Genomic DNA, 21,724 nt, shown 5'->3' with positions numbered 1-21,724 from the left:
TTTCAGTGCATGTATTTTCTGATTTTTATAAACTTTACTTACTTTTTTTATTTGTTTTACTGGACTTACACTGCAAATTGATGATCAGACTTTTTTTAGCATTGCTCTGAATTTTCTGATAGTGTGAAAAATAGGTTTTAAAAGATTTTCAAAACCATTTTTGATTTTAAGATTTTAAATTGCTAAATTTTGTAATATTTTGGTAAAACATAACTTTTTTCAAATAGTTTCTTTTATGAAAAAGTTCAACATTTTTCACTCTCAAAAAACAAAAAGGTAAGAAATTTCTCTATTTTTTCAGCAATTTCATCCATTCTTTCAGAGGCAAAATATATTTAAAAAAATTCAAGATGTGTTTTTTTTTTTTAATTTCGATGGAAATTCAAGTGCAATCAGCTGAAATCAATTTAAAATTCCACTGCGTTTAGAATAATTTACAGTTTTTTTATCGCTAAAACTTTTGTTATCGTCAAATCTTACATTTTCTGAAAACTAATATATTTAGAACAATTTTTTCATGCAAATATAGAGACTCCCTAGTAACATTTTTTAACTTACAGGTTTTATGATGGTTCTGAAAACCTTGATATATCCTAAATAGGCTTTCATAGCCTACTTTTTTTTGGAGGGTGGTCCAGCCGCACATCGTTGATGTTGAAACCTCTAAACTGGGCCCCGTCCTGTCACGTCCGTCAGTAGTCTTGTCGTACATTAAAACTAGAATCAGATCTGCTAATGAATAAGTACAATAGGATGGGTACATTTTTCAAAAAGTTCTCGGATCAAGTTTTAGTATGGTTCCCCTTGTAGGGCATGCCCATAGGGACTTTTTAATGCCAAATGTCAGCTCATTTGGTTGTAAACTGGCTGCGCGCATCGAGGTTAAAGTTTACATGGGAATTACTATGGGAAATTGGAACTTTTTTTTCAAACGCTCCTACAGGCTTGGAAAAATAACGCGCCAACTTCTGGTATGGTCAGGCCTATTGGGAATGGTCTGGAGAACACTTTTCCCAAAGAGAGCATATGGATTCGTTGTCCCTAGACCTGGCGCATCGACAAAACATCCGATGTCTAAGGAATCAATGGTTTTCCCTCAAAAAGCATCAAATTTTCCTTAGCATGCTATGAAAGCTTGATGAACATCGCGACGCTATCGAGCAATTAAAAGTGCAACATGGAGTTACACTTTCTGTCAAGCTTCTGTGAAGTTTACCATGACAGTTGCGAAAGTTTAACTTCATGTTACCGGCTCACATCTCTTTTTTAAATTTCTCGATACGTCAGGCAGCCGGAAGTGACTTTTCGCTTGTATTTAAATTTTACTTCTAAAAATAAATTATGATGTGTTAATAAGATGATCTATGTCTTTATATTACAGCGAAAAACATTACTTTTCCATTCTTCGAAATAAAACTACAACATTTTCAAAGACTTGGTGACAGAGTAGAAAACCTTTGAGGAAATCTAGAGTATTTTTAGGTCCTATCGAGAAATTAAAAAGAGAGATGTGAGACGCTAACTTGTAATTCGTTGCTGATTTGTTCGAAAATTTGTTAAAAATAATAAGTTTTATGCAGCACCCATTTTGGACGGACATTTCTGTTGTCACCTTCTGGTTCCTTGGATTGGCCATGGATAATTTTACAGTGTAATAAACAGGGCAGCTAACACCACGCGGCGCCACTGTTCCGAATGAGAAAATGATACAGATTTTTCAGACGAGTTTCAATCCCGTGCCCTTACATTGTTTACATTGTTTGATTCGCATTTTTTTCTATTTCGCTTTTGCAGCGCCACTATATCCAAAAGTGGCCATCAACCGTAGTTCTATGATTTTACTTAATTTTACTGAATTTTACTAAATTTTACTAAATTTTTCTAAATTTAACTAAATTTTACTAAATTTAACTAAATTTTACTAAATTTAACTAAATTTAATTAAATCTAACATAATTTAAATAAATTTAAATAAATTTAATTAAATTTAACTAAATTTAACTAAATTTTACTAAATTTAACTTAATTTAACTTAATTTTCTAAGTTTAACTTAATTGAAATAATTTTAGCGAAATTTTACGAAACTTGAGTAAATTATACTTAATCTAACTAAATTTCACTTATTTTGACTAAATGTAACTAAATTAAACTAAATTTAATTAAATGTAACTTAATTTAACTAAATTTTACTAAATCTATTTAAATTAAACTAAATCTAACTAAATTCAACTACATTTAACTAAGTTTAACTGAACATAACTAAATTTAAGTAAATCTAACTAAAATAAACTAAATTTGACCCTTGATTCAAGGATTGGTTTAGTTTATTGTAAGTTTAAGTTAGTTTTAGGTTAGGTTATGTTTTCTTAACATTTTTTTTTCCTCATTGTACCTAGAGTTACAAAAATGATAAATCATATACTTTTAAAGTTATGAAAATGAACAGTGTTTAAATCACGAAAAGCAAACTAAAGCTGAAGAGCCACAGCTGACCACTTATTATGTAAACCAAATGTAATTATTATAAGAAAGATTCAATAAAGTATATTTAATTCAAAAAAAAAAAACTAAATTTGACCAAATTACCAATAAAATCAATTTAAAGTCCTGTTAACATACTAACCTAACTTATATCTTTTAGCTAGTTAGGTAATTAGTTTAAGGTTGTTTGTTGTTAATTCAATATTTTTTTAAATAAAAAAATAATCTGTCGTGTTTATTTGTCACCCTATTTTATTTAATCGCCCAAACTTGAAATCCGAAGTAAACAGGAAGGAGAATCCCCCCGGTTTCCGGCACGTCAGTCCCCCGTTTATAGGCCCGTTATCGTGGTCAAAACGGGCCCAAAAGCGTGCCACAGACGGGCGTAACACAGCGGCCAAAATGCGTAACGCCCGCCTAAATGTTGCATTCTGGCACGCAATGGGCCACAACGAGGGGAAAAAACGGGCTGAAAATCGGGCCCGCTTTCAGGCAAAACGTCCCCGCTTTTTGGCCGTTTTCCGCCCATTTTTCTATGTGGGTCCGTTCGTTTTCCACATTCGTCACACGTTACTCTCAGGCGTTATTTTACATGAAGTCATTTTTTATGAAGTACTAGAATGGATCGTACTAGATTTAACAGGTAAAAAGATGAGGGTTCACAAAATTTATAAAAATTTATTTACACCCTCAAACAAAAAAATTGTAATTTATGTTGGTACTTCGGTTTGTGCCCTTCAAATACAAATTTACTATATTTCAAACTATGCTTAGTATTTTAAATGTTTAATATTTCGGATTATAGTCAATTTTTTTTTTCTTCGATCTAGAAAATAAGTTTATTACACAACAAACCCACATTACTCCCTACCAAACACCTTCGTAAAAGTTTTCTCATCGTAAACCTCCCCATACCGGTGCACAATCCGGTACACCTCGCCATCATCGTGATTCTTGATGGGAAAGTAAAACTTCAGCAGTGTCCGCTGCAGCTCCGACCGGGGCACGATGTTGTCCACCGGATAGATTCGATTCTGCCGCTTTCCGCCGGGATCCACGTACGATATTTTCACCTGCTTGCCCTCATCGTCGGTGTACACGTATCCGACCAGATTGTTCGTGAAATAGCTGAACGCCAGCAGGGTCAGGGTGGTTGTGAAGCCTGAAAGAAAGTTAAATTTTAGTTTTAAAGTTTCATCAAGATGTATGATTTCTCACCAACAGATCCGAAAACTTGCGCCGTCGTAACGGAGCAAATGTCCGCGTATGCCAGCGCCAAACAGGTGGGAACCGTTACCGCCGTGAGACCCGCCGGATACAGCTTCAACCGTTTGAAGGCCGCCGTCAGCATGATTCCCCGGAAGTGGTACAGGGTGTACCACTTGGTGGAATCTTCAATGTGCGACGGTGGTTCATTTTGCGAAACCTTTTCTGGCGCAGCTGGTTGTGATGATTTTGTGGAGCATTGTCGCACCAGTAGCCCAGGGGAGGAACGAAATGCCGGCGATGAAGTTGGTTTGAGCGCGAGTGAAATTCGTGACAGCGGGCAACTTCGGAGCACTTGTAACATTTTGAAGGCTTTTGTTAGGTAATCTTTGAACTTTTCAAACTACTTCCATCAAATATCTTCAAGTTATTTCACGAAAAATCAGAAAATTTTCAGAGCGAATTTTCAACACAAATTTTGCATGATGCAATGAAAGTGAGGTACTAGATTCAAAACAAACTAGGGAACTGTCAGATAATCAGCTGTTTGACTTTTGACAGTTCTCATTTTAAAAGCGCACGTGCGATTTGTTGACCAACGTTGTCGGTTCGGTTTGGTTGCAATTTTTTAAGTTTTTGAGGTGTAAAAAGTTGGAAAAGTTGTTAAAATGAGCGCCAAGATAAAGCTAAAGGAAGTGTAAGTATAGTTTAGAAATATTTCAACAGTTTACTGCTGTTTTTACTCTGTTACAGTCGTTCAAAAAATGCGTACCGTTTTTGCTTTTGATCCTCGTTTGTTTTGGTACAGTGAGACGCCAGTAAAGACGTTTATTTTTCAAAAAAAAGTTTTATCTGGAAAATTATTTTCTCAAAAAATCAATGCATTTTGAACCAAGCAATGCGTAATGCTTTTTCAGTTTTTTTTGCTTTTTCGGCGTTTTTGAAACCGCTTTGTGTTAGATGTATTCAAAAACATCCAAAACGCTAAAAATAACAATTTTGTTTATTAGACCCTTTCAAAAAAGTTGATATATTAATATATTCAAAGTTTTTGACACTTACATTTACTCAAAAATCAGGGGAAATTAAAAAAAAATACCTTAGCATAAATATGCAGAAATTAAGTTTTTGTCCTCCAATGTACAAGCTTTTCTTAAAATAAAAGAGGAAAAACATGAATTATTTCTAATCTTGACATTCCCAATCAAAACATTATTTACATATAAAACAGTAATAAATAAACGTTTATTTTGCCCTTTTAGACCAAATGAGTCACTTTCGCCATTTAACGAATTTAGAGACGTAACAACTCAAGAAAAAAAATCATTTCTTTATAGAAATTCTGGAATCATTTGTCAGTAAAATGACCGTTATCACTATTTAAACATTTGTGATTCTTTTTGCTAAATTAAAAAATGGATCTTTAAAATGTGTTTTAGTGTTGGTACAAAATATTTATGAAATAACTTTATAAATATTTTTTGTTAGGTTTTTTGTCGTTTGCGAATCTACTGTTTTTTTTTTAATTCAATTAATTATATAATTTGACCTTTCAATTTAAGCTCTTTATTAAATTTTATGTAAACATATTTCTGATTTTTTTTTAGAAAAGGTCCAATAAACATATGAAACACAATAGCTTATAGGACCTTATCAAAAAAATACTCTAGATTTGATAATTCTCTGACTGTTTGAAAAACACATAATTCATTAAAAAAAATTAATTGATGCGCTTGGAGCGTATAGATTTTGATTCTTATTTGTCAATTTTCAATTTAGTTTTAACGTCTCCTCAATTTTGTGCTCCCACAGTTACGAGGTCCAGAACCAGTACAAGGCGTTCTACACCGGCGGCACCGTCCAGTGGTCCCCGAACGGGCAGGAACTGCTGTGCCAAAACTCGGGCGCCATCAATCTGATCTCCGTCAGCGATGAGTCCTCGGAACCGGTCATTTTCGGCGCAAATCCTTCAACAAGCAGCGCCGGCGACGACAACGACGGAATCGCCGAAGACTCGGTCTACACATTCGCGCTGGCCAACAGTGGCGAGCACGTCGTTTCAGCGCATCGATCGGGGCTGCTTCGGATGTGGGACGTCGCGAGCAGGAAGGTTGTCAAGATGTGGCGCGGGCTGCACCAGGGACCGACGACGCGGTTGGCGTTCAGCGCCGGGGATCAGCTGGTGGCGAGTGGCGGGACGGACACTACGGTGCGCATTTGGGACCCGATGCAGCAGGTTTGCGTGGGGACACTGCGCGGGTGCGTTGGGGTTGTTAGTTTGCTGGTGTTTCATCCGGACGAGGAGCGGAAGGTTATTTTGGCGGCCGGGGATGACGTGAAGATTTATGCTTGGAACTACGAGACGCGCGAGTTGGTGAAGACGTTCGCGGGGCACTTTTCTAAGGTGACCGCGGTGTCGTTCTCGAACGATAGGAAGTTTTTGGTCTCGGCTGGGCGGGACAAGATATTGGTTCTGTGGGATTACGAAACGCAGCAGTCGGTCAAGACGATTCCGGTTTACGAGAGCTTGGAGAGCGTGATTGTACTTCCTGATGGTATTCGGGTGAACGGACAGAAGCTGAAAAAGGGTAAGATTTATGCGGCTTGTGCTGGCGAGGAAGGTTTGATCAAGGTGTGGGAGATGACCGAGACGGCGATCGTCTTCAAGCAGAGCAACAGCTTGGTGACCAAATCCGCGGAAGAAGGTGGCCTCGCCATCACGGAGATGCTGCTGAACCGGCAGACGTCGCAACTGGCCGTGGTCAGTGCCGATCACAACATCATCATTCACGACCTGGAAACGTTCGACTGCTTCAAGCAGCTGTCCGGGTTCAGCGATGAAATTTTGGATTTGATCCTGTTTGGAAAGAAGGATCGCTTCCTCGGAATGGCCACCAACAGCAACGATTTCAAAGTGTACGACACCACGACCATGAACTGCCAGCTGGTCAAAGGTCACACCGATATCGTCCTGTCCCTTTCGGCTAACGACAAGTTCATGCTTTCGTCTTCAAAGGACAACTCGATCCGTTTGTGGCAGTACAACGGGACCAAGTTTGAAATTAACTGCGTGGCGATCGGGCTGAAGCACACCAACGCCGTCGGAAGCGTCTCGTTGAGCAAGATTTCCGGCATGTTTTGCGCCAGCGTCAGTCAGGATCGCTGCTTAAAGGTTTGGAAGATCCCGAAGGAGTTCAACCAAACAAGCGACGAGAAGGAACTGACCCGTCTGAACTGCACTCTGACCGAGTTGGCCCACGAAAAGGACATCAACTGCGTGAGCATTTCCCCGAATGACCGTCTGCTGGCAACCGGTTCGCAAGACAAAACCGCCAAGCTGTGGGACGTGAGCAACCTCAGTCTGGTGGGCGTTTTTCGAGGTCATAAGCGAGGAATTTGGGCGGTTCGTTTCTCGCCCATCGATCAGATTCTCCTGACAAACGCGGCGGATTGTTCCATCAAGCTGTGGTCGCTGACGGACATGACCTGCCTAAAGTCCCTCGAAGGGCACGAAAGTTCCGTGCTGCGCGTCGAGTTCCTCTCCAACGGAATGCAACTCATCTCAGCTGGAGCGGACGGTTTGCTGAAACTCTGGTCCATCAAGAGTTCCGAGTGCATTCAAACGCTGGACAAGCACGAGAGCCGCATTTGGGCGCTTTGCGTGACCGAGGACGAGACCATATTCTACAGTGGCGGTTCCGACTCGCAGCTAATCAAGTGGAAGGACGTAACGGACGAAAAGCGGGACCGGGAAATGACCGAGCGCAAGGACATGCTGCTCCAAGAGCAGGAACTCAACAATCTCGTCAACGACAAAAAGCTCCTGAAAGCGCTCCGTCTCTCCCTCAACCTGAACCGACCCCTAATGACGCTCAAGATCATCAACGCCGTCATAAAAGCCCAAGAGCAAGGACTCCCCGAAACCGTCCAAAAGCTCTCCAACGACCACAAGGAAACCCTGCTGAAGCACGCCATCGAGTGGAACACCAACAGCCGAAACTGCCGGCCCGCCCAGCTCGTGCTGAACATCCTGCTCCAGGAGATCCTCGCCGGTGCCTTCCAAGTGTCCGAGCTGAACAAGCACCTGACGGCGGCCCTGCCCTACACCGAGCGGCACTTTGCCCGCATGACCGAGTACGCCAAGGACCTCAAATTTATCGAGTACACGCTGCAGTGTATGCAACCCCACGCGGCACGAGCCACCAATAAATCCTAATCGTAAGGAAGACTCTCGTCGTACAAAGTAAGTAATCGCTTCTTCTTTATTTGCAAATCCGAACATTCCATTGAATTCTAAACAAACGACGAGTGTTTGTAGCGGCGGCGGTGGCGGGCGAGTCTAATTTGCCAAACCAAATTTGCTTATCTGAAATCAAAGCTGGTTGTGTTTGGCTGGCTGGATAAGTGTTTAGGTTTCACGGTTAAAGCTAGGCGAAGGTGGTCGGTGGTCCTCCTCTGGAAGCTCTCTCTCTCCTTCTCTCGTTGAAAAAAGGTTCCGTGCCGTGCATAATATTTGCCGTTTCGCTTCGCGCTCTGCTGGGAAGTAGCTACTTGCGCACTAATTAATGGTACTAGCTGGGAATACAGAAAAAACTGTGAATATTGCTTGCAGAGTGAAAGATTACTATTGATGTTGATTTTTATTTGCAAAGACAAATTTAAGTTCTTCGTTCCCAGATTAGTTAAAATTTTAGTAACCACTGTTTTTTTTCTTTTTTGTTACCAATAAGTCTTTTATTTTGTTTTGAAAGGGTCTTATATGCTGTGCCGCCATATTGGCCGCCATCAAAACAAAATAAAAGACTTATTGGTAACAAATTGCGAATTTGTTACCAATAAGTCTTTTATTTTGTTTTGAAAGGGTCTTATATGCTGTGCCGCCATATTGGCCGCCATCTTGGATTAAATATTCTAAGATCACTTTAGAGCAGCGGGGATACCAGGCCTACTTGATTTACATGGAAGAAAGTTGAGTATCGTTCCTTTAGAGCTTTTTTGGGATCATATTACAGCTCAACAACCCAAAATAAGGCGACGACAAAAAATCTTGATTCGCTATGGGGTCATCCAAAAACCACGACGATACTGAAAGAAGAGGGTGGGCTCTATACAAACAAGTTTTTTTTTTACTATAAATAGTCCACATGGGCCTGAAATTTAGAAAAAGCCTCTCCACGTGGTTTATGGATGGCCCCTATCCGATGATTCGATTAAACGAAGTAAAAATTCACTTCGAATAATAATTTTTTTTTTTTTTTGAAAAGGACCAATAAACTATTGTCTTTCATATGTTTATAGGACCTAATAAAAAAACTCAAGAATTACACTCTTGAAATAAGATTCTTTTTTCTAATTTTGAGGACCTAAAAGACCACTTTCGAGCCACAGAGAAGCATGGACCAAAATTTCACCGAGTTGAAAAATTCATGATACAGTAGTTGTTCGGTAACTGGGCTGCTTTTTAACTGGGCGCTCGATAACTGGGCCGTAGCCTAGTTAAAAAGCAGACGAACGTCAAAAAACCAAAACAAACCGAAATGACCGAGGGGTTAATGGATGCCTGTTCAATAAAGAAAAAAAATTTTTTTTCAATCTTTTATTTAATTTTAAGTCACAATTAAAGAAACATTGAAAGTAAGCATTGTAAATAAATTTGAGTGACCTTTATTTTTTATATTTCATCAAAAAAATATTATGCATCGGTGGTCACCTCGTTTTTTCCGTTCAGCCCAGCGAGCAGCATTCAGTGACTGGACTACGTTCTCAGCCCAGTTACCGAACAAGTACTGTATTTCAAAAAAAAATATATAAACACACAAATTTTTAACCGAATTCGGTAGTTGAATAGTCGATAAAGTTAAGAATTTCGGTAGTTTTCCGTTTATCGAACTGTTAAGCAGTTGAAAAATCGATCAAATTTACCAAATTCGTTTAAAAAATCCAAATGTGCACTATTATAATTTTTTTTAAAATCATCTTTAAAAGCAAAATCAAATTTTCAATCAAAAATTAGTCTTTCAGTTTTTTTTATAAAACGGACGGATTCAAGTTATAAAAACATAAATGTTGCCCGTTAGGGTTTTAATTTAAAGTTTTGAAAATATTTGCACACCACTTAGATTTATGAAATCTCAGACACCCCGTCCCCCTTCCCCTCGTGTACAATTTCCAAACAAAACAAATATTTTATGTATGGAGCGTGGACAATCCCCCCCCCCCTCCCCCCATACGACTGTTCACGTGGTTTATGGATGGTCCCTATGTTCAGCAGTTGAAAATTTGGTATTCGTATTCGAAAGATTAGAAGTTTTTACAGAGATTTCAGTTATTACAATAAAATTCGAACCAATATTTGCCGAGATACAGTCAATTCTAGATTTTTTAAAGAAAAAAGCTCCTATAAGCTATTGTGTTTAATATATTTATAGGACATTTAAAAAAAAAAACTCTAAAATTGAAAAACTAAGGCTGATTTTTGTTTTAAAGTCAATTTTCCCTATTTCAATTCTTTTAATTTTTCCTACCTGAGCAACCTGAGATTTCCAAAAAGTGACCACGTGGTTTATGGATGATCCTCACTATGACTTACAAAATTATTGGTGTGCATCTAATAAATATTTTTAAATGACAATAATATAAAAAAATATCATAACTCTGTGAAAAACTGTTCATGTTTTGTCCGGGGCAAAAGTTTTCATTTTGAAACCCCTTTATCATAAAAAACGGGCAATAATTTTGGAAACCTTTAGAATGTTACTACTTTTTTCAGTTCTCTGATTGATTGGATGTCTTGAGAAAAATAGTTCGATGAGGACGTACTATTTTGATCAAGACACCCTATCAATCAGAGAACTCCTTCCCGAGATGAAGATTTTTGAATATTTACATTCCAGTTTTGTTTGGACCGCTTGCAAAATTGAATAGAACCTTGTTTGGATTAACCAATGAAGCCAAGTGCCTTTTTGGTCACAGGGAAATCAATTTTGGTTTTTTTGTGGAGAAAAGTAATATAATAATGTAAGATATGGAGCCATTCTCTACGAAATCGGTCTTTTTTTTAATTTAATTTTTTGTATTTTTTAATCCGAATGAAACTTTTTTGGTGCCTTCGGTATGCCCAAAGAAGCCATTTTGCATCATTAGTTTGTCCATATAATTTTCCATACAAATTTGGCAGCTGTCCATACAAAAACGATGTATGAAAATTCAAAAATCTGTATCTTTTGAAGGAATTTTTTGATCGATTGGTGTCTTCGGCAAGGTTGTAGGTATGGATATGGACTACACTAAACATTCAATATAACGCCCTTTTAAAATGTTTGTCCTGGTTTAAAAATTTTGAAATCATTTTTTTCGAAAAGATCGGAAAATTTCACGAATGTTTCATATTTTAACATTGTAAATCGGACCATTAGTTGCTGAGATATCGACATTAGAAAACGATGGGTTGTTTGGGTGAGACTTAGAAAACATCAATTTTCCTGTTTTTAAACACTTGCATGGCAATATCTCAGCAACTAAGGGTCGTATTAACAAAGTTCAAAATCGCAAAATATAGAAAATTTTCTCAGCTTTTCAAAAAAAAAATTTTCAAAGGTGGGCAAACATGTGCACTGATTTAAAAAAATGAAAAACTGCGACTATTTTCAAAAAAGTTATTTAAAAATGGCTTTAATTTTAAAACGGTGCACTTTATCAAAATTTCACTGAAGTACCTTCAATTCCTTCAAAAGATACAGATTTTTGAATTTTCTAACATCATTTTTGTATGGCCAGCTGCCAAATTTGTATGGAAAATTATATGGATAAACTAATGGTGCAAAATGGCTTCTTTGGGCATACCGAAGGCACCAAAAAAGTTTTAGTCGGATTAAAAAATACAAAAAAAAAACGAATGACCGAATTCTGAGAGAACTATTCTATGGTTTAAAAAACGGTTTTTTATGCAGGTTGGTTCAAAACTGGAGTTTTTTTTTTTTTTTTTGAAAAGGTCCTATAAACCAAATTCCTTGGGCATGAGTAAGGACCTCGACGCCGTTAGCAATGTTGGCTATAAAATAAAATTTCGTGATAATATCACTTCCCCCCCAGCCAACATTTTTGCCATGCAAAGCGGGCCTCGACGCTGTGTCTAGGTTTAATTCCTAGCTAGGAGCCATCAGTGTCTTAAGAGGTGGTCCCAAGGCCGAGTAGGAGTTCATGAAGCAAATTAGTCGTCTCCCACCCTATTAAATTGAAAAATGAGCTCTGAAACCAGCGCTTACTCACAACAGAAACAGAGGCCTCTTCTAGGCATTGTAGGATAGAATAGATTTTGAAATTTATTTAAAAAAAATGTTACGTGCATAAATTCTAAAATTCCATTTAAGTAATAATACAAAGCATTTTGATTTGTCAAAATTTCCATAGAGTCTCGGTCAATCAATAATGTAATGATATCGGACAAAATTCGTAAATCTGTTGAACTAACGGTTTTCGGATTATGGTTGTATCGACCATTGTTCCGAATCGAGGATCTACTGGAGGTTTGACGATCAAATAGAGCCTAACATTTCAAAAGGGCGCATGGGTTTTGTAAACAGGAGTGTATCCCTCCCACTCAAATAACAGTTTACAAAATTGTGGTTTGGTTGAGCGTTTTAGCAGAATGCATTACTGTGAATACAAAGAGACGAGTAGTTCCTTTTAATTCCGCTATATATCGGAATTAAAAGGAACAACTCGTCTCTTTGTATTCACAGTTTACAAAAGGTATGATAGGGATACGCTCCTGTTTGCAAAGCTTGTGTGTCCTAATAAAATGGAAGGCACGAGTGTTCAACTTGTAAAATATGAACAGTGGTTTTTGATTTGGGGCGGCAAGACAGGTTTAAAAACTAGGTATAGGAATGTTTGGCTTTGTAATTACAATTTTTGGGATAAGAGATTCAAGTTACTTTTAGACAGTTCAGTTAAGGTTATTGATTCAAGTTAGTTAGTTTTTCATAGTAAATAACTGGATCTAAATGATTAGTTGAATTGGTCGAAGTGTTCTATTAAATTGGCAGATCTGCTTCTAGTTGTAATGTAGGACAAGACTACTGACGGACGCGACATGACGTGGCCCAGAAAAAGGCCTCAAGATTTGTATTCCCTAGACAAGTTAGTTTTCATCTTTCGATTAATTTTTTTTTATTTTCCTTTAAATTTGATATACATGTTAGGTTTCCTTTGTATAAATCTCCGATTAGTAACATTTTCTTATTTAATTAAATAATAATTTAATTTCCTCCGGGCCTTTTTATTTTGAATCAAAATTTAAGATTTTCATTATTCAGTGTTAAACTCAGATCACCGTAACTGCTCAAGTCATTCAAGTTCTTACTACACCTACACTAATTTTCTTTCACCTTCCCCCTCTCGATCCCCTATATCTTCCGGTGGTGTTAATTTTGTATGCAATACTAGTTCGGCCACTACCCTTTTTTCCACAAGAAACCGGACTTGGACTGACTTGAGGCCGCGTCCCCCACCTTGTTCCGTAAAACGAAAAGGTCCTATAAACCAAATTTTATTTTTTTTTTTTTTGCTTTTTGGGTGTTTTTGAATACCCCTGACTCAAGGCGGTTCTAAAAACACCCAAAAAGCAAAAGTTTAAAATTTGGTTTATAGGACCTTTTAAAAAAACTCAAGAAATTGAAAGTCACTTAAAATCTCCTACAAACCGTGCTTGAAAAGGAAAAAATAATGAACTTGTATGACGTGGTTTGTGAACGGCCCTATTTCAATTTAATTACTGTAAAACGCCTATTTCTGTGTATAGGATTTTGTAGCTTTGACTTCTGAAGCGTGAAGGTGAAATAAAACATTTCAGTTTACTCACCGATAAAACCCGTTGACCAAACTTCTTTGATTGCAATTTGCGCAAATGGTATGTGTGTGCAGTTTGTAAGCACTGTTTGGCTGCTAACCAAATATGTTATCGTGCCTTTTAATTAGCGAAACCAACAACCAGCTTAAACCAGCCCGTACGTACAGTTTGCGTTAATTCAACGTCAACAAGATCCAATATTTAAACAATGATTTGGTATCCAGTATGGAACGACGAAAACAGTGAAATCCAGAAGCGATTATCAACACCTCAGAGGGCTTTTGTTAATTTGATTTGGTTAACCGCGGTGGATTTTCTTGAAATAATTCGAACTGTCAAAAATCCACCAAAGCATCTACCGGTGGATACTTTTCTACCACAGATTTTTGTGCGATCAATGTGGTAGATGCTTTGGTGGATTTTTGACAGTTCGAATTTTTTCAAGAAAATCCACCGCGGTTAACCAAATCAAATTAACAAAAGCCCTCTGGGGAAGGGTCCTGAACTTCCACCCAGGAAGAGTCCTTGCAGCAATCCAAGCGCACCACCGATAATACTAATTGATGTTAACGACCTTTTCCGCGGGATTGATGCACCGGCCTCAGCGCGTGATTTGAATACTGATTGAAGGCGAGTTGCAACAAAAGCTGGATTCATTCATTCGCAGCGGTTCTTATCTCGTTTTTTGATCGATTGTGGAACTGAAATCGCCTCGTGATGATCACATCTTGGCGGCAAACAAAAGTTTAAAAGGTCTATCGAGAATTTAAATTTCGCTAATGCTTTGTTTGAGCGAGGCAAACGTTCCAGTGCCAACGTATTTTGATTCTTATTTCGATATGGAGAAACCTTGTTTGATGACTGAAATTTCGTGTCCAAATAGACAAGACAAAATATAAAAAGAAAACTCATGTCAGCACTCCACGTTGCTACGCTTGGTATCGTGCGACTTGCGGTTCTAGATCAACAACTGATAAGAGGAAGTGCCTATATCTATCGGAACATCTTCGCCTGAGAGCTATCACTTGTCCATCATCATCGATATACGATATATAGGAAAACGACACATCTCTTCTGCTCCGTTAGCTTTGTGTGATGTAAATTACTTTTTTCTTGCTCTTCCGCGACTAATTGATTTTTGTCTTTGAACTTGCACAAATGACCGCGATGCCGCCCCCGACGTCGTTTGTTGTTATCATTCATTGCGCGGGATTCGTCATCCAGCTTTTTTTCCGCAGAAATCCAGAAACGCGGTGGCGCGCTGTTTGTTCTCCTACTCTCCTCAAGCCATACCGAAGAGACCGAACAGTTTGTTTGTACCTGAACGATGTCTTTATCTGCCACTTGACGTCCGACGTGAGCTTTTATGGGGGCCCCTTCCGAATCATCATTATGCTGTTTTAGCGCAAAGTTTGCTTTTTCGTGAATCAGTGTTCCATCCGTGTCAATAGCAGTTAATAGCTCACTTGAGGATTATAATACACTCGAGGGTTTTAACAAATAGTTGTAATACAAAGAAAACTACTAAAAAAATATTTGCAACCGTTTTATCGAATTGAAAAAAAGAAGCTACAATCACAAAATTATCAAGACACTGTGTAATGATACTTACAATAATTATCAAACAATTTCAGAATTCTCGAATACCACATTTTTTTTTATTTGCTAGGAATCATTTGGTTTTCGGCCATAACGCAACTAATCTGGATAAGTCTTAAAATTTTAAAGCTCCATTTTGATCAATTCTATAATTCCAACTTTGTTTCCTATTTTGGTGTAAATTGAATGAATAATTGAAGAAACAGCTATTATCCGATCCACTTTTGGCAAAATACATTCATTTTACTCGATCACAGTTTTTTGCAATAATCGCTTTGAGCAATTCTCTACGTAAATCGGCCGATTTTGACCATTTTTATTTCTTGTTTTTTTTTTTTTGTTGGCTCAGACTTAGTGTCCGATTTTAATTGTTAAATAATGAAAAATTCGTGAAATTTTCCAATCTCTTCGAAAACAATATTTTCCTTTGCATTTTTTTCATTTTTTAATCAAGATTAACATTTCAAAAGGGCATAATATTGATTGTTTGGCCCTATTCAAATACTAATATTGTTTCAAAAAAAAAATGCAGTCCAGACTCGATTATCCGAAGGCCTCGGAAAAATTTCACTTCGGATAATGGAATCATGACAAAAAATTTCTTTGTCTAATTTTTTATTGTCGAGCCTGAGTATGACTCCTAAACAACTAAAGTGATTTAAAATGTTTAAATCCAAAATAGCGGACAGCCGGTGATGAAATATTGTAAAAATGCATTTTGATATTTAATAGGCGATCAACCATTCAAATTTTACTAAAATCGGGTCGTAGAACTCGAATTTGATGTTTAAAACAAGAACAAGAAAAAAACGAAAAAAAATTGTGTTCGTGATTCGATTATCTGAAGTCCCATACGAACCTTCGGATAATCGAACTTCGGATAATCGAAACTGCAGATAATCGAGGCTTCGGATAGTCAAGTCTGGACTATATATTGATTTGATCAGAAAATTCCTTCGAAAGATACAGATTTTCGAATATTTACGTGCCATTTTTGTATGGACAACTGCCGAAATTGTATGGAGACTTGTATGTGTGAACCAATGACACAAAAAGGCTTTTTGATCATAGGAAAACCACAAAGTTTGAGAAAAATCAAAAAAATAGAAATAAAATCCATTTCAGGTTTTGGTAGATTATTATTATTTTTAAAGAAAATTTTAGTAAGAAAAAACATGATTATCTTTTCGGAAGTAGCGTTTTTTGACCACTCATACAAACATTCCTGGATTTAAAATCAAAGAATAAGTTAAAAAACAGAACAAAATAACACAGTTTTCAACGAATAACTTAAAAATCACTCACCTACTATTAAAATATATGTACCATTAAGCCGCAGTTATCGACGGCAGTATTACAAAAGGCATCTTGTACATTTTGACACTTTCTGGGTTATTGCATATTCTAAAAGTACTCCTAATAAGCTATCACTCAACCAAAAAAGAGCAAAAGTTATTTCAGTTACTTCAAGTCTGTTTGATAACGATTTTAAATAAAGTAACATAAAAAAATCTCTCAACTTGTCAAATAAAAGACTACATGAACCTCGTGACGAAAAAAAAGCTGCATAAAAAAGACGCCATGTACATATGGCGACGAAAAGCAAATCATAACAGAACTTCTCCTCCACTTGCAAAAGGCGCCATGTACATTTGGCGAAGAAAAACGTATCATAACAAAGCTTCCACTCCATTGACAGCAGGGTGATATAGACATTGGTAAGTTATGTTTTTTTTAAATATAATGTCGAAAATATTGTTTTATTGAATATGGATGATCAAGTATCAATAAAAGCAACGTTTTTCATCGTTTGTTATCATTAGAACATCTTCTTTTGCTTTTATATTAAAATGAGAATAGAAAAATGATGCTCAACATTCAAATGCGTTTTTCTCAAAACGCACGATTTGTACATGATGGATTAGTGCGCTGACCACGGGGACGCGCTTTCTTGTTTTTGCATGCTCATTTTCATTTCTTTTGTGTCGCTGTTTGTGTCGCTGTTTGTGTGCTTGGGTGAGTGGTTATTATAATTAAATAATGGCATCATTAGTGCGCTGACCACGAAGACGCGGTGTCATGTTTTTGCATGCTCATTTTCATTTCTTTTGTGTCGCTGTTTGTGTGCTTGAGTGAGTGGTTATTATAATTAAATAATGGCATTATTAGTGCGCTGACCACGGGGACGCGCTTTCTTGTTTTTGCATGCTCATTTTCATTTCTTTTGTGTCGCTGTTTGTGTCGCTGTTTGTGTGCTTGGGTGAGTGGTTATTATAATTAAATAATGGCATCATTAGTGCGCTGACCACGAGGACGCGGTGTCATGTTTTTGCATGCTCATTTTCATTTCTTTTGTGTCGCTGTTTGTGTGCTTGGGTGAGTGGTTATTATAATTAAATAATGGCATTATTAGTGCGCTGACCACGGGGACGCGCTTTCTTGTTTTTGCATGCTCATTTTCATTTCTTTTGTGTCGCTGTTTGTGTGCTTGGGTGAGTGGTTATTATAATTAAATAATGACATCATTAGTGCAGTGCTTCTGGGGACGCGCCGTCCTGTTTTTTCGCGATAATTTTTGTCGTAAATGATTGTTAAAAAAATATTCAAACTGGCGGTTTCAGTATAAACTCATCAAACTATCGATTTTATAAAGAGTAAAGCGTCATTTATTTACTATTTTTGAAATTTGCTCGCGTTATCTAAATTGTAAAAACAGTAAAAATATACTGTTAAGTCCAGCCCATAGCACTACTGCTCGGCTGGCACGCGTTCGATAAAAAAAAACTTATTTTAAATAATCAATTATCTATCTTTCCGCAGCCGGCTGCCTAAGATTTAAAATTTTCAACCGATAAACAAAATGCTCATGGTCACATCACTGCCACTCGTGAATCCTAACCTTATACCCATCTACTAACCCCCTCTAAACTCATGTGATACTTTGTCGGAGATGCAGTCGATTGGGCGGTCTCTATCACTCAAGTATCGGACTAACATTCCCATCCACTTCCCCGTGACCCTACCACTGGTCGTAGCCGGCGCCGGTATTGATCAGCATGATAGGGGCCTTTGAGAAGTTGCGAAGCGAGGAAAGATAGCTCCCACTTATCTTCCACGGCTCGTGGATGTAACTTCTGGAGGTCCTGGTCAATAACGGAGTAGCAACTGCGGGTGGGCACCTATGCTTATGCTTATGCTTCAACGCACGATTTGTACATGATGCTTTTTGAAATGTTGGCATCGATATAATTTTTCCTGGTAAGGCTATTACAAATTGTATTTAAAGTATTTGTCCCTCAGCATTGGTCGAGGTTGACTCTGACACCAGCTTCTGGAAATTTAGCAACTTTGACTCAGGCATCTCAGAATTTAACGCATCCGATACCAAAGACGAACTTTAAAAGTTTTTTTGTGTCATGATATGTAGGTAGGGGATAAAATAGTAGATAGTAAAACTGAGAACAACAATTTGTAAGTGTTCATTTCTAATGTCACGATTTTTTCCTCTATTTTTTTCATATTTTTATACAGTTATCCCACATATTCGGAACACCCTCAAATTCGGAAGACTTTTGTGATAATTTGTCAATAGTATGCATTATGCAACTTTTCTGTCGTCCCTGCTATTTTTAGAAACTTTATTGGGACATTTTGTTGCTATTTCACTTGTAAAAATAGTACTTTTTGAACAAAAAACCTCATTTCAAGACTATTTTATCCAGAGCAGCAAAACACTGCCTCCAAATTGCCTGTTCCATAATTGTGGGATGAACTTAATTGATATTTTCACAAAAAAATTATCAGACCATGTTTAAAACATCTCTAAGTTTGAGTTTTATTGGTTTCAGTGTGTGAAGTAATTTTTGTGTGTAAAATATGTAATCCTGGAGAGAAAAATAGTGTGTTTTCATCGCAAGAAAAAAGTGTTCCGAATTTGTGGATTTTAAGGGTCAATGTTTTTCTTTAAAAACTTGATATAAAATGTAAAAAATGTTCAGCCGTTATATACATCAATCGAAAGATCGCAAGAAAAGCTTTAACATGAAGGAAAAAGCAAATCATTATATTCAATTATCGATTTCATATGATTTGTTGAACATTGGAAGATCTGTAAACTGTTCCGAATATAAGGGATGACTGTAGGACCTAATAAAAAAAAGTCGAAAATTCTTCAAATATTTGAGAAAGAGATTCAAGTCAAAACTGTTTTTTGATAAAGTTTTCTATGAAAACCTTACAAAAAACATCTTCTCAACTGAATTATTTCGTTACTCTCACGTTTCTATATCTTGCGACTCGCCAATATGAATTTGTTCAGACGATGAGATTTAGTGTTCTAAATACAAAAATCTAAGAATCTGAAAAAAGTGCTAAAATATGTTAAATGTGATTTAAATTTGAAAAGTCAAAATTCATAACAGGATTCTACCGTTACAGCACGTGTTCGATCACAAACAAGCAGACGTTCTCGTAATCCTTACGCGCGCACGCGATCACCCGGCTTCGCGCGCACCAACTCTCTCAAGTCTCAAGCCCAAGAGCCTCTTCTCAACCCAGAAGCCACCCTCTCGATACGGCATCGTCCCAGCCAACTTCAAAAGAGTCGCTTTTCTCTCTCATTGCTGCGCCAACACTTGGGGAGCAAGCGCCCAGATAAGAGCGTCACCGTCGTGGGTTCTCGGCGAAAAAATCAACAAATCTTTTACCGCACTCGGGAAGCGTTCGGTTATCTACACCTCGGAACACCGCAGACTCGCCGTCAGAATCAAGCCGCGCGCGCTCGAGTCAACTTCGTCCGATCCCCGATCTGTAGAACTTTGGCGAAGAGAACACCAACCTCCTTGTGGAGATCAGCACCTGTTGCAATAGACCGTGTGTGTGTTTGTGTGTTGTTCTAGTGAGAGTTTTCAAGTCCTGGCCCGCAGGTGTTGGTTGGTGCGTTTAGCTATTAGGAGGTGTACACGGTGTGGAGTTCCTACTTCCCGGTCGCGCGAAGCGATATGTGTGTGACGACACTTTGGTGACGTCCGTGCAGGAAACAATTGTGGCTGTGAAGAGTAAGGGTGTCTATTGTTTGTTGATGGCCTGTTGCTGAATCAATTCAGTGGCAGTGTTTCTGTTTTTGTACTTGAAAGAAGAACGACGCTGTGTTGTCTGTGGCGAACGTGATTTGTATCCACATAGCTTAAAGTTCCCGTGCCGAGCAATTTGCCTTGTCAGATGTAATTGTAGTCACCGTAGAAATAAGTTCTGTAACACCGCCTCCCAGTGATAACAAAGTGCCCGAAGCAACAACCCGCGATCGATTGCGCATTTTTTCTCAAATATGCCCGTTTTGGGCGTACTTTCGCCTTGAGTGTGACAAACAAATCAATAATTCATAGCCCACTCGCGAAAGTCGAAAGTCTCAAAATGCACTCAACCGTTGTACTGCTCGCAGCACTGCTGCTGGCCGTCGGGCCAAGTTTCGCACAAAATGACCCCACGGAACTACCACCGGGCAACACCCCGGCCAACCTCAACAACGAGACCGAGCTCATCGACGCCAACGAGCTCACCAAGGCATACGAAAGCACCCTAGCCAGCGAATCCAGCAGCAGTAGTTCAACGACAACCACTTCTTCGACAACTCCGCAACCATCGTCAACGACAACCCACAACTCCAGCGACGTTGGCAACTCCACCGAACCGATGACCCAGGAGGAGATCCAGCGGCTGCTGCTTCCGCCGGCCAAGATCGAGGCCAGCATTGCGCACCTCGAGGACGCCACCGACGAGGCCGGCGGAGACTCGACAGTCAACGGCGTGCCAAGCGAGAAAAGTGTCAAGTAAGTGTTTGTTTCTCTTTTTTTTTTTTATTACAATCGCGATTACGCGTACGAAACGTGCACTCGCACGCTCGACCAACGGTCAATGCATTCGATGGCACACACCGGTAGTAATAAGTCGGTGGTCCTTCGATGCGTGGGTGTCATCCTCCTTGAGCGGATGCATATGCTTTTGCATCGTTGTTGATCAGGGTGAGGCGAGAGCCGCGTTGCTTCGGTAATCGATGTGCGGTAGTTTGAGCGAAGTTTCCTTTTCCTTTATTACACAAATCTACTTTGAAAGCAGTTTTGCTCTTTGTTGATCTGTTTCAGTTTGTTTCTAGCCAGTAGGTACTAAACAGAACATACTATGGAATCATTCTAAGAAACCAAGCGCCTCCATTAAATATCTCTCTCCTAGAGCAAATCCAAGAAGACGCATGGATTATGGCTGAGATTGAACAATGTTATTATTTTTCTGCCAGTTGGGTCTCTTGAGACCTCTGTTTCTCATCGACGAGAAATAAAAAATCTTAACAAATTTGAATTACGTTATTTACAGAGGTTGCGAAGTCGGAAAAAAATTATCTGTACCCCTTGAAAAAAAAATTATTGGCGTATTGATTTTTGACGCCGGAATTCCGTTGAGTCAACATTATATGCATGATAGAAATACATGCTGTTTTTCAAAAATATGAATAAATAATTTGCTACTTCTAATAATTTTATTAAATTAAAAAAACTGACTACATGCACTATGGACGACCCATCGATGCAAAA

At 38.2% G+C, this 21,724-nt stretch overlaps 3 protein-coding genes across 3 annotated transcripts in view; 2 read left to right on the top strand and 1 right to left on the bottom strand.

Moving 5' to 3' along the window:
- Nucleotides 1-3,313: 3,313 nt before the first annotated feature.
- LOC120427331 (transmembrane protein 186) lies at nt 3,314-4,181 on the bottom strand. Its single transcript, XM_039592180.2, has 2 exons — nt 3,701-4,181; nt 3,314-3,644 (listed from the first exon to the last, which is right to left on the bottom strand). The coding sequence occupies exons 1-2, from the start codon at nt 4,050-4,052 to the stop codon at nt 3,343-3,345; spliced, it is 654 nt and encodes a 217-aa protein (XP_039448114.1). The 5' UTR covers nt 4,053-4,181; the 3' UTR covers nt 3,314-3,342.
- Nucleotides 4,182-4,244: 63 nt separating this feature from the next.
- LOC120427330 (transducin beta-like protein 3) lies at nt 4,245-7,935 on the top strand. Its single transcript, XM_039592179.2, has 2 exons — nt 4,245-4,385; nt 5,501-7,935. The coding sequence occupies exons 1-2, from the start codon at nt 4,357-4,359 to the stop codon at nt 7,902-7,904; spliced, it is 2,433 nt and encodes an 810-aa protein (XP_039448113.1). The 5' UTR covers nt 4,245-4,356; the 3' UTR covers nt 7,905-7,935.
- An 11,929-nt stretch (nt 7,936-19,864) lies between these two features.
- LOC120427326 (pH-sensitive chloride channel 2-like) overlaps nt 19,865-21,724 on the top strand; it is a 34,215-nt gene continuing 32,355 nt past the window's right edge. Inside the window, exon 1 of the mRNA XM_039592176.2 lies at nt 19,865-20,965. Within this exon, the coding sequence (XP_039448110.1) occupies nt 20,550-20,965 (416 nt within the window). The 5' untranslated portion in view covers nt 19,865-20,549. The remainder of the gene's footprint in view (nt 20,966-21,724) is intronic.

Source organism: Culex pipiens, chromosome 2 (genome assembly GCF_016801865.2).
Source record: "Culex pipiens pallens isolate TS chromosome 2, TS_CPP_V2, whole genome shotgun sequence".
NCBI lineage: Eukaryota > Metazoa > Arthropoda > Insecta > Diptera > Culicidae > Culex > Culex pipiens.
Note: the sequence above shows the minus strand (reverse complement) of the source record. Positions and strands in the feature narration are given on the sequence as shown.